The following is a 13,667-nucleotide window of genomic DNA, read 5'->3' as shown; positions in this document are numbered from 1 at the left end:
GAGAAGGGAAGAGGGAGGGAAGGGATGGGAACAGCCCTGCCATCTCAGCAGAACTTGGCTACTCCAATGTGTGACACTACCTCCTCAAAACTCAAAAGCACATATGGATCAAACTTCCTGAACTGAAGCAGGTTTAGTTTAGAATTACTGAAAGGCTGCTACAAGTGTCAAAACATTACTTGGTATCACTTCACACGATTTGCAGTAAGTCTAGTATTCAAATCTAGTATTTAAAAGCTCTCACTGCAAATTAAGTGGTTCAACTGTATATTGCACAGGAGCTTCACTGGGTATGTGTAATGTGTAAGTCAAGAAAAGCAGTTAAAATGACATAAAATGACATTGACACAAACTGTGGGGTTTGTTTTTTTAAGGTACCTATACACCAATTAAAGCATAACTATACAACACCAATAAATACAAATTAATTTGTAGAGAAAATAATTTAAAAATCCCTTTTGTAAAGCTCCTTCTTTCCCATCTTCAAAAGTATCCAATTTTCATTGTGCACCTCTCTACACAGTTAGAAAGCCTACCTCCTTTATGTCTATGCTCAGAGCAAGCTAACAGCAGATCTAAAAATAGTTTCCTTATTCAGAATTTTCTTTTTCTACATGCATTCCCTTTTTAGTACAGTAACTTAGTAACTTGCACAGTTTTGCTCAAGGTTGCTACAATTAAATGCACCTTTCTTCCTAGTAAGTTTGATCAGTGTGCAGTTTTTTTGCAAAATGCAGTATCACCTTAACAGTTTTTACCAGTTTGATATGCAGATCCTAACAGGATTCTTTGGTATAATGACAAATTCAGTAGTAAACAGGTATTTCCAATCTTTATGCATTAACTGAAATAAGCTGCATTATCACAAGTGGTGACTAAAATGTAGATGAACAAAGGTCTTTGGTTGCATAAACACAATTTCTACACCACAACATTTCATATTTGGAGTTGTCCATATGGTTTCTTCTCGTTTAGATATGCTATATCATAATGGTACATTTATTTCCTGAAGTCAAAGTTTGCTTATAAAAAAACAGTACACTTACTGAAGTCAAATGCAATCTTCCTCTAAATGCAGTGAAGGGAGACAGGGAGTCAATTTAAATCTAATTCCCTTTTCATTTATGATTGTTGGACTTTAATTTCTTGTTTCCTTTTCAAAGGCGTATTCTTGTAGGCCTGAATGAAGCAGCTTAGCAAAACAGTAATACTGACAAACAGCACCCTACACCATTAGCTAAACATTACAATGAAGGCAGTGAACATTTACAGTATGAAACACTGAGATGTCGTCAGGTGAAGTGAAGATTTATGTCAATCCAATTTCTTCAAGTACACTACGTGGGGTCTCTGCTTCCTATGGAGGGAAAATGTGAGACAGAGGTAAATAGACCCTGTGCTTTTATTGAACAGTGCCATACATGAGTTAGTATGAAAGATGCTTAATTAAAAAAGAAAAGCTGAAAGACATGAAAATATAAAAGTACTGCAGTTTGCAAACATGGTATTAGCTGCACTTTTCAAAGAGCTGTTAATTAGATTGTCACAGTTCACAGGAATAGCTGGTAGATTTTGGAGCCCTTAAGCACTATAAAAATAAAGCAATTCAGATGTACCAGCAGGGAACAAATCACAACCCAGTAATAGAGACAAGAACTGGGGAGAGACAAGGAAGCATCCTGTAATGGAGTCAGTGATTTCTGTGGTGAATGGTTTCATGGATCTAAAAATCTTTTAGGGAAGAAAGAATAAATGGATGAATGAAATGAATGATGCAACTCAGATACAGTATCCCTTAAGCTCTTCATAAAAAGAGCCTAGATATTTTACACCTGTCTCATCCTCAGTTGATAAAGCCAGGTCAAGGTACCTTGATGCACCAGGTGTCAATAAACTGACTCCTACAAAAGTGGAGGAATTGCCAGGATCAGGATCTTACTATTCCACATGAAGCATAAAGTTTTAGGTTAACTCTAATCTTAAAAACCTCTGTTTTGATTCAGAGCAAGTTGTTTAATACAAAATTCCAATGGGTTACTGTCAGTTTTGTACTTGTTCCTATAGCACATGAAAAGACATAGTTTAATCAGAAACATTAGGCTGTCCTTTTCCATAATCATTAATAATATCACAATAAATAAAAAGGGATACTGTGTCCTTATGGAAACAAACTGTTTTAGTATCCAGAATATAAATAAACTTACTTTAGCATCCTAAAACAAGACATATCATGAAGCAGAAAAAAAAGCAGATAATAGTTAAGGCAGCAAACAAATTATTTTTCAACTCCTTTCTTATTTTTTTTTAGAAAACTGTCAGTGAAATACATAATTAAATACTTCAAATATTGCAAGTAACACCAGAATATTGTCTCTATCAAAGTTAACTATGTAGCACAAAAGGATCGAGTTTACAATCCTCATTCAGTTCAGGTATAAGGTGTTTTAGTATTGAAGGAACAAGCTATGGTATTCTAAAGGCAACTTCATCTGAAAGTTTGTCAGTGCTTGGAACAGGCCACGTCTGAGCACTTCCAGATTGTTTCCAAAACCCAGTAGCAAATCAGAAATTGCAAGAAAACAGCAAGTTAAAACTGGGAACAAGTATTAGATATAGTGGTTTTTTCCTCACTGATGTAGTATTTAAATATTCTTGGAACTGCTGTAACCTTGATAAAGCCAGACAGGATGGCAGGATTAAATATCTACATGGGTATTTTAACACAAATTCTTCCAAAATGAGACACAGATCGAAGAAAAGGTTATGTAGAATTTTTAATATAACCTGTCATATTATATACTTAGATTACTTGGTTGCATTCATTTTAGATGACATGCATCTCCCCTATCCACCAATTTAAAAGTGTTTTCCTCAAAAAAAAAATTCCTACATTCTTAACTGCAGCAACAGACCTCAGAGTATTCTAACAGAATATAAATTCTCAAGCATGTAATAGAACAACTTTTCAGTTATAAATTGATTAGACTTATAGTTAGTCAGTAGTGAAACAGGATATTTACTGTATTACCTGAAAAAAGTAGCTCAATAGCTATGACGAAATACAGTGCTGTGCTGCTACTGTCTCTACAGCATTTCAGTATTATTGTCTCCACTGACAATTCAAAGTTGTAGGAAATTTTTACCATATACTTGAATTTCTTCAAGTAAATCAAGGTCATTGGCTAACAATGACTTTAAGCAATGTATTTCAAGGACATTGGCTACTTGACCACAGATACACCTCATCAGTAAAACTTATTTTGATTTTTTAATACTATAGCAGAACAGTAACCTTGAGGCAGACATGCCTTATGTGCATATCAACAATATAAACTCAAAAGGAACACCTATAGGCTAATACATTTTAATAGAGGAATAATTTAATCAATTATGACTTTAAAGAAACAAACAGAATGAATTGTTTTCTTTACATTATTTGTTTTAGGAAGTGTCAAACATTGTATCCAATTGTTATGGAAAACATTCTGCAGTACTATACACTGCCTGCAACTCAGAATCACCCAAGGCAAACAATGCAAATTTAAAATGTCAGAACACAGATGAGGAAAAGAAGTCATTCACATGAGACAGAAGTGCATGCAATACTTTATTTCAAACATGCCAGGAAAGCTAATTCATTACCTAGTCATTTAGAAGCAAGCAGCTGTATACAGATAACAAGAAAAACAGCATCTCATTACAGCTCAATGCACAGCATTTTAAGCCAACAGGCATGAAATAATGCAGGCTAAAGCAGCATTAACCAGACATTCAAACACATTGTTAATGTCTTACAGAAAAAAAAAAAAAGGCAAACTTGGAAATGGAAAACCACTCCTATGATCTTGTTTTCTAACATTTCAGAATGCTGCAAGTCCAATCCACATATTTTATCTAAATCCCCTAAATCTCTCATTTCTATGCCAGTTTAATATTTGAAAGGTAGTGAGTGCATTACCACATATAGTACATAGAATTAGCCGTTTGTCATTAATCTCAGTAACCACCTCCTTGATAATTACATTTAAACAGTTTTTAAAAACACCACTGGTTTTAGGTTACAAATTATTCTCCTCTACTAGGCAGAGGAAGCTTCATGCTCTGCCCACACTTTAATTGAAAGGTACTTATACTCATCCTTGTGGCAGTTCTCTGATACACAAAGTAGTCTGTGCACTTATAACTGGAAATGTCAGTTGAAGTAGACGTATTTCAAGCATGCTGTTAATGGACTTTAAAAAAATCTTTCCAATCCAAGTAATTTGTAAAGCAATGCACCCGTTCTCTCCTTCAGTAGCAGCAATTGTTCAACTACTCAAAAGAGTGCTTTGAACATTGAAATACAAATGTTTTAAGTTCAGATTTACATAAATCTTTCTCTTTGCCCTAATCAATTCTGCTTTCCTCCTCTTTGTCAGGTAAGTCACACTACCATGTCAGTCTTGGAAAAGGATATTGGTATGTGCAACTTCCGTTAAGATGCAAGGTCAGTATAGAATTCCGTGTAACATCATTTAATACTTGTGTGTATATATATATACACACACACACATCACATAGTACTACGCCTTCACTAGTGTTTTTTTTTGCAAATATTAACTTCACCTACAGACTTTAAATGTATGTTTAAATACTACCACAACTTATTTGAAAGATAAACACAGGTCAAGTAATGTTACAGTATAGGTGTTGCAGTATATAGATGTTTAGCTCAGGAAATTCTACAGACGTTTTAAGCATAAGACTTCAAGCTTACACAATAAAAATGTTAAATCATATGCCAACAAGCACAAGTTTTGTTGAAATGAGACATGTGAGGAGACAACACTGTAAAACAGAGGGGGAAGAGGAAAGTACAACAGCAGAGAATGGTTGTGGTACTCTATTAGATTCAAGATGACTGGATTCACCAAGCTGATGATAATGTTCTGTCATGAGTAAGTCACAGGTCTATCTCCTCTGAAATTCTGCATGCATGATGAATGAAGCCATTTAGTACACTGGGACATTAAAGTATTCATGACGTGGCTACAAAAGAAATGCACATATTCTTATACACAATAGAAAGGTGGACAGATATGCAAGAAAACAAAAATATATCGCACTATTCTATCTCTGATATGAAAAGCACATTTGATACAGAATTACAATATTGTATTTTTGACTATTCTAGACCTCCAAGGGGAAAGAGGGAGATCGGGAGGACAGGGAAAGCCATTGTTTTACCCCTCTGTACTTGCATGCTGGGTACAACAACGTACACAGACAACTTCACATCATGATTACTGTATGGTATGTAAGCTCAGAGTTGCTTCTCAGCCAAAAACTGATGCTGAGATATGTTCCAGAAATGGACTGACCTAAGAATTTCCTCCATTCTAGTCCCTGCAGTAGGCACAGGCTATTTATTGGGCACTGTAAGACAGAGAACCCAGGCTAAGTGAACTTTTGGTATCACCTACCATATCTACTCTAAAAAACACACATTACTAACAGGCCTCTAGAACACAGTTGTGAGCAGCATGATGCCAGGATAGTACAGCAGTGGCATTACTTCCACCAAAAAATTATCTAAGAGTGCCTGTTTAAAAAATTGTAGGCATCCAAGACACTTCTCAGAGCAGATGTTTTCTTTGCTTTTGAATTATGCCACTGAATTTAACACGATCTTACATTATTGGCACGAACATTAAGTGTTTGATTTGTTCAAAGAGCAGTTTGGAAGCAAGCAATAATCATTTTTTTGTATTAGAATCAGTGCCTAATGACAGATGACAGAATGGAGGAACAGCAATTTAAGACTATCAACCCCACGTATGCTCATTATACACCTGGGAGGAAAACAAACATAAACCAGCAGAAAACAACTCTCCGTGTATCAGTTACCATCCTTCATGAAGTACCAATTAGCATCTTATATTTTACCATCCCCTCCCCCTAAAATTATAGAAGTCTTACAACAGAACTAAGAAAGTTCCCTTGACTTCTAAACCTAATAATTTGTGCCATCTCAGCTATTCACATTTTCAAGCTTGCATACTTCTAATCTCTAATTACCATAAGGCACAACAAAAATAACCTAGCAGCTTTACAGGATTTATACTGCTTTTCAGTATCAGTAATCTAAACATTATTCCACAGTAGTTAAAAATGACTCTGAACAAGCCAACTACAAATCCAGTAGTTCTCAAAATAACAGCACCTATAGCTCAGTGACAGCTGCAAGTAAGTTTTATGATGTCTGCTACAATTTTTGGTAGAACTCGAAAGAACTGGGTGTATGTTATGGTTTGAGGGAGCACAGGATAATTTTATGGTATCAATTGGAGGACCAAGAGAGAGAGTGTTGTTTAGGACTCCAAGGGATCCCAGGAGCAGAACAGAGAGGGGTCAGTATTCCCTCCCATTTCCTGCCATACTCTATAAAACCCAGGAGGGTGATAATGTCCTCTCCTTCTTCCTCCCCGCCCTGGTCCACCTGTCATAACAGAGAGAGGCTCCTGCTCTTTTTCTCCAGCTCACCATGTGCTCTGCAGGATCTGAACCCACCTGGTGCTGGGAAGAGCCCTGGACATTTTTCCCAAGACAGTTTTGCCATAAGGGGCCTTTTGGACACATATTGGGGCCGTTAGAATCAGGTTTTGTATATATTTGTGTTATTCATTATCATCCCAAATGTTACTATCCCATCACTGTTCTATGAAACCTGTTGTAGTTTTAATTTCCAACCTTGAAGTCCCTCTTCGTTTTTCTCCCTTTTATCTTCCCCTGGGAGGGGAGCAATAGAGAGCAATTCTGTTCTGTGTTTTGGTCCACCCTGACCACTAAAAGGGTACAAAAAGTAACAGAGAATTACAAACCTGAACTTTAACTCTTAAAACCTCTCTTACTGTCCAAGTCTAATGTCAGCCTACATTAAAAACAAAATATGGAGGCATATTCCTAACTGACAAAAGAATTGCATAATGGTAGTATGCAATACTAGCCCCAAGGAGGAGCTTTGATTAAAGAGAAAATATTAACTCGAGAACTGCTGGAGCTTCCACAGACAAAAAGCTCCCAGAGATATTTATGGAAAACTTCTGCTTTACTTACACTGTGGACATGATACAGATTCATGGACACAACTGAAAAACAGGCATATTTTAACAATCCCAAAAGCCCAATTTCTACAGTTTCGTATTTTCAGTTTTTAAATGGAACATATATGCACACAAATGTGCCTGATATTTCTTGAAAACAAAACAAAAACAACAACAAAAAGCCCACCACCTCAGGTCTTCCAGTGTTTCACCATTGGAAATGTTGAGCCATCAAATTTGGTGTCTTCACTGAAACATCTTTTAAATCTTGTAATATATATCTCCTTTAATTTTACAATAGCTCTCTGGACAGAAAGAGCAGCTAATTTCCTATCACTCTTATGATTACTACTCACTGTTGCTGTGCTCAAACATTATCCCAGGCTACACACATTCTTTAGCACACACTTTGGCTTGGAAGCTCTGACCATGTTTGCTTTTATGCAACTGGCATGGACAAATAAGAACATGGAAGTGCTCATTCCATGTATATCCACTTGTTACCTTTCAGTACTTTCCAAACGTTGATTCTTCCCCACACCTCTAGGGTATTCCCCACCCTGCTCCTTTTTTCAATGGTTTAGAATAAACTTGAAGAATTAACTGTCTTTGATATTTAAATCCTGGTACATAAAAATAGATGATAGACTCAAATTACTGGTATAGGATCAGTGTCTCAACTTGACAGAAACTTATTATCTTCTGATAAAGCAAGATACAATGGCAGGTAACAACAGGAAAAAAGTGGTTATTTCACTCCTGGTGGCTTTCTAGCTTACAGAACATATAAACACCACCTGCAACTAGACTAACAAGAAACTGACATGGCAGACATGAATCTAACAGTAACCGAGATATCAGGGGATAACAGAGCAACCTTGTGAGATGGAAAACACTAGTTTCAGTGAGACCTCTGTACCCCCCTGAGGACATCTAAGACCATCACACATAGAGGGTCTGGCACTGTGGGTATTCTGACAAACAACAGAAAGGAAAACAAGGTTTTGACAAGTTATTTGCCATCACAGAACTAAAGTATCTCACAAGCTCCAACTGTGGTTTTGTTAATTTTTTTACCAAGTTCCCTGCTGGTCTGAGTACCATGAAAGACAATCTGATGGAAAGGACAGATGTCAGCTTCTAACAGTCAGTATATAGACTACTTTGCCTTCTCTCTGTGGAACTCTACAGACCTCAGACAACATCTGAGTCTGTGAAGCATGACCTTAAGGTAGCTATCTGTATCTAATGTGTTTATAAGTAAGGTAATTTAGCAGCTAGGGAAGAGGCAACAGCATACTTAAAGCATGACAGCAAACTAACATGAAATAATACCTCTGAAAAAATAATCACTTACTTAAAAATTTGGATGTAATAATTTATCTCACTTGAACACAGGTTTCAGACCCTAGTTCTGACAAAGCAGTAAAGCAGTTAAGAGCTCTACAACAGAAGCTGCACATTGCAATTCCACCATGTTTTAGTTACTAGCATCCATCTTTTCCAAACTGACATCTGTGCTTACAATTCTTTTTAAAAAGTTAATAATACTCTCTGAATTTTCCAGCCAGAGTCATTAAAGATTTTTAAGTTAGAAAAATGGTAGAGCTGATTTGAGTCTACAGAACTATTTAACTATAGCCCAACCCAAGTGACATTTTTCTCAGTCAACTTCATCATGACTGAACCTAATTAAAAATCATAATCAAACTAAAATTAAATGGGACTTCATTTAAACCAGTCCCCCAAACAGCATACCTGTAACATTCCTAAGAGATTTTTAATCTGTTAAATGCATCCAGTGATGGAGACTTTTTAAGGTCCCCCCAGACAATCTCCTTAAATGCTTCATTACAACAAGTTATCCATGGGACAACAATGTGCCCTTGTAGCCAAGAATGCCAATACTATCTTGGGATGCATTAGGAGAAATGTGTCCAACAGATCAAGGGAGGTTCTCCCCCCCGTCTATTCGGCCCTGGTGAGACCTCACTTGGAATATTGTGTCCAGTTTTGGGCTCCCCAGTTCAAGAGGGACAGGGATCTTCTTGGAAGAGCCCAATGGAGGGCTACAAGGATGATTAAGGGACTGGAACACCTGCCTTATGAGGAGAGGCTAAGAGCCCTGGGGCTTTTCAGTCTAGAGAGGAGAAGACTGAGGGGGGATCTAATTAATGTCTATAAATACATGAGGGCTAGGCATCAAGAAGGCAGGCACCTCTTTTCACTTGTTCCCTGTGATAGGATGAGGGGCAAAGGATTCAAACTCAAGCGTAGGAAGTTCCCTCTCGAGAAGAAATTCTCTACTGTGAGGGTTACAGAGCACTGGAACAGGCTCCCCAGAGAGGTTGTGGACTCTTCTTTGGAGACTTTAAAGACCTGCCTGGATGCCTTTCTGAGTGATCTGCCCTAGGTTTTGTTCTTGCTCTGGCAGGGGGGGTTGGACTCTTATAATCTTCAGAGGTTCCTTCCAACCCGTAACACTGATTCTGTGATTTGCCTAACACCTACTTTGAAATTATTGTCTTGCTGCAATTTAAGCTACTTAATGCCTGTAGTGGACAAGACAACAGTCTATTTCCTCCAGCAAGAGAAAGGCAAGAAATTATTTACACCTTCATCAAACTGACTCAAGTTCAGTGCTTGGCAGAGCTGTCATTTTACTTACATCACACTGCAGTGACACAGACTTCATAAATACTCAGCATGTCTTCTTTTTCAGGGAAAAAGCTTAGGATTACTTAGGCTTTTAACTTTGGGAAAAATTCTAGAGAAACATGCTATGGGGAAAGACAGAGGAGGGATGAGTGTTTCTGTTTAGAAACATGAAGTTCTTACACATTCAACAAGCTCCTCTTTGGCAATGCTTCGAAAGCAATTGCTTTTACACTCTAATTCTGAATCTCTATTAGGAAGTATTTCTAATGAAAGGCTGCTTTAGGAAATTGCTGCTGTGCACTTGCATTTTCAGGGATTTCAAAATAGTAAAGTATAAAGTTTCCCATTATTCAATTAGCTAACTATTCAGAAACTCCAATTCTATGGTTCTTGGAAAAATTCTACTTTACTTTCAAAGGAGAGCAAAGTGTTCTCTCAGAAAGCCTAGAAACACACATGAGGTCTTGAACACGTTCAAAGACAACCATTAACAGTGTTCAGAAAACAAGTACAATCCTACATTAATGCCAACTCCAAGTCAAGATCTTGTCTGCAGCTTCCTATACTGAGGACAAAAAAAAAAAATCTTCAATATTGGTGCAGATCAGTCAACACAATACTCAACTAGAGTCTGAAATGGCAAGTGTTATCATGCAAGTGTTACTCAGCAACACATCCCAGCATATGCACATACTTCAGTTCTAAAATATCACCTTGACAGACCAGAGCAGGATATGACATATGATCAGCAGTGGCCTGCCTGCCTCCCTTCTCAAAAGCAGAAGTAAAAATATCAGTGGAAACTTCATGTACTGTAACTGGATAACAGTGAGTGCTTCCTGCTTCTGAGTTGCTATTCTGATCTCCTGGATCAGAGGTGATAATCACTCCAGGAGGCAGTGATTGGAGTCAGCTCCAATCAGCTGCTAGGCAGTGAGCTGAGAACTGACAGTCAAGGGTAAGGACAGTTCTAAGCATCCACTGGAGGCTCCACTTTCCCACCACAAAACCACAAATACTTTAAGCAAATACTATTGCTGAATACTTTGTATTGTAAAGCTAAAGCCAAAATTATCACTAGTCACTGCGCGCTCTATCAGATAAACCCACAGTGTCTGTATGTTTGGCAGTTTGCCAAACTACTCACATAAGGATTCATTAGTGTTTTCTCCATTTTCTTCCAGCACAGCACTGCAGATACAGGTTTGTTTTACTTGTTCCCTTTAAAGAACGATTTATTAAACTGCAGGGCTTTATTTCTTGACAGGATGACCAGAATATACTGCTGTAACAAGCCCTGTCACATCCACTATCATTCAGCTTCCATGGCAATGGCATTTAAGTGTTCCTCTTCCTGTTCCTGCAGCACACTTTGCCTTCTTACAGTTGTTTGGACAAATGTTCCCAGGGCCAAGTTGTAAACACAGAAAAGCAAAGCTGCTGACTGTATGTTTGAAATGAGCGATTTAAATTGGATCAGTTTAAGCGCACCTGAAATCCAGTTCTAGAATGGTCATGCAAATGGTTTTTCTGGCACAAAGGAAACAGGGACTGGGAGGACAACTGAGAACTCCCTGTCAGTAACGCTGCTGAAGTGTCTTGCATATCCCTGCGATTCAAGCCAAAACCAGAGGTGGAATGTAAGGCAGATAAATTAGAATTTACCTAACTAAGCTAGCCGACTTCAAAGGTCACAGTAGATGTGAGTCAAGACAAGGTACACCGGGGAACACCGTTTTTTTTAAGCACTTAGGTACACTGGGAATTGTTAAAAATTTAACTTAAGTTACACTATCAGCTTTAACAAAAGTTCTGGCTGCCACCAAAAGCAGCTTCCTTTTACTACTGTTTTCAATACCACTGTTTTCCTCCTCCTGGCACTTCTTTCATGTTCCCCTGCATATTCTTCAGTTTTAGCTAACAAGGAGCCACATAATCCACAGGGCAAGTGGATCAACCCAAGTGCCAGCACAAAGGTGGCTGGAGGAATGGATCTGACTTCAACAAGAGTCATTATCAGCATCATTTCAGATGATGAGGAAACTTCACCCTGACTTAAGACCATGACTTTAACACCTCTGAACTGCTCTTGACAGAAAACACAAGTTCTATGCAGTAAAACTTACATGTACAATAAAAAGAATTTAACCTGTCTAGTTGTATACCACTGATTTTTCTACGTGATACAAGGCTTATCTTAAATTAACCAAATTCTGTATGGAACAAACTACTTCTAAATATGTGGCTTATTACACTTGCCATACAGCACATGTGGAACTCAACATCCTAGTTTACAAGCAAATCTCTCTGAAAGAGCCTTCAAAATAACCCAAATTCTACTAATTTAGTGTCTGTTCATGCACACATTAAGTAATTTGAAATTGTATAACCTACTACTTATGTATCAGGTTTATCCAAGCACAGAAGCTATATGAGACAAACTCCTCCCCTTGCCCAATGATAACCTTCTTTACCTCAGGTGATCTTTATCACAGATGGTCTTCATTCCCATATACAAGCTGCCACTCTTTCCAGCTGAAAAAAAATCCTCCTCTCCTACTAGGTACAACCATCTATCTATCCCTCTCTTCTCAGCCCAGCATACACCATCCCCATTTCTCCCTATTCTATGGAGTCACAACAAATAAATGCGTAAATTAAACACAGACTATTCCTTCACTCCTTCCAGGGAACAGTACCAGACAGGAAGAAGCATGGGCATCTGATAATACTACAGTTTAGATTATTGGGTAGAAAGCACATATCTTCAACTAAAATTGTCCCCATTCATCAGTAACACACTGTAGACAAGGTCAACTGGAGTCATGCAAAATTCTCTAAGCCTGTGCTTGCATGTTCTAGAATTGGCATTTGTAGCCATCTACGAAAACAAAAAAGATGAATACTCCTTTGTAGAAGTTTTATGCTCAGCACAGGTCCCAAACAATATAAATAAAATTTTAAACACAAGGAAACTTTTACATTCATAGTATTAGTAATTCCCTCGCCATGAGAATCACAACCTTTGAACACTAAGAGGAGTGAAAAAAGAACAAACATGGGGAAAAAAATGAGGGGGGGAATCAAGCTTGTGCATTCAGGTTTTGTTATTGTTGCTTTAGAATATGCCCAAACTTGTAAGAAATTCTACGTTGAACAAATGACTTGTTGGCTCTCCTAATGACACAGGCCTAATATGCAAGCAGGTTACTACCTACTTCCCATTTCTCAAAGATCAACAGCTATATTATATACTAGGTGACATTTTTAAATTATAAAAATACCCATACACGAACAATTAATTTGATTCTAAACACGTTACAGAATATTTTTTCTATTATAATAATTTTATTTTGTCTGGAAACTAAATCCTGATATTTCTAAAGCTGTATATGAAATTAGAACTTTTACTGCAGTTCCACTTGACAGAAGCTAATGTGTTTACTGAACTACTTGTTTATCATGATACCAAATAAGCAGCATACTAATTAAGTTTTCACAAGCAAATAACTTTCATGTGTGTTTCAAACTTGTCTTGTGTAAAATAAAAATCTTACCTTTATTAGTAGGACTGCCACAATGTATTCCACTTATGCCTTGAACAAAAATATGTTGCAATGCACTATATATGCAAATAAGCTTTTTTTTTGTCATGCAGCATCCGGCACTTGATATACAGTCAATTGCAGCAGCACCCAGTCTTTTTAGGGCCCATTTTCTTTGTACAGCAGATGTAAACAGCTCATTTTCCAGTGAATACACATTTACATGGGTTGATTGTAAGTAAACAAAGCCAAACATCTGTTTAGTTATTAGTTTTGGTAACCATTTCTCTAACTTGCATTATCCCTCTTAATTATCAACACCAAAGAAAGCTAGTAGAAGAAAGAGCTTCAAGTCGATGTGGTTAGTACAAAAAGGAAAAAA

The 13,667-nt window shown here is 37.4% G+C and overlaps 1 protein-coding gene across 2 annotated transcripts in view; it reads right to left on the bottom strand.

The window, feature by feature from the left end:
- Window positions 1-600: 600 nt before the first annotated feature.
- The window catches only part of AP1S2 (adaptor-related protein complex 1, sigma 2 subunit), a 28,596-nt gene continuing 15,529 nt past the window's right edge, over window positions 601-13,667 (bottom strand). Inside the window, exon 4 of one of the 2 annotated variants that reach the window (XM_009993822.1) lies at window positions 601-1,357. In XM_009993822.1, coding sequence (XP_009992124.1) covers window positions 1,310-1,357 — 48 coding nt within the window. In that variant the 3' untranslated portion in view covers window positions 601-1,309. Of the gene's footprint in view, window positions 1,358-4,622; window positions 5,029-13,667 lie in introns of those variants that run through there. The other variant, XM_009993824.1, reaches the window with a different exon arrangement.

The sequence above is a fragment of the Chaetura pelagica genome, unplaced genomic scaffold (genome assembly GCF_000747805.2).
Source record: "Chaetura pelagica isolate M959 unplaced genomic scaffold, ChaPel_1.0 scaffold412, whole genome shotgun sequence".
NCBI classification, from domain to species: Eukaryota; Metazoa; Chordata; class Aves; order Apodiformes; family Apodidae; genus Chaetura; species Chaetura pelagica.
Note: the sequence above shows the minus strand (reverse complement) of the source record. Positions and strands in the feature narration are given on the sequence as shown.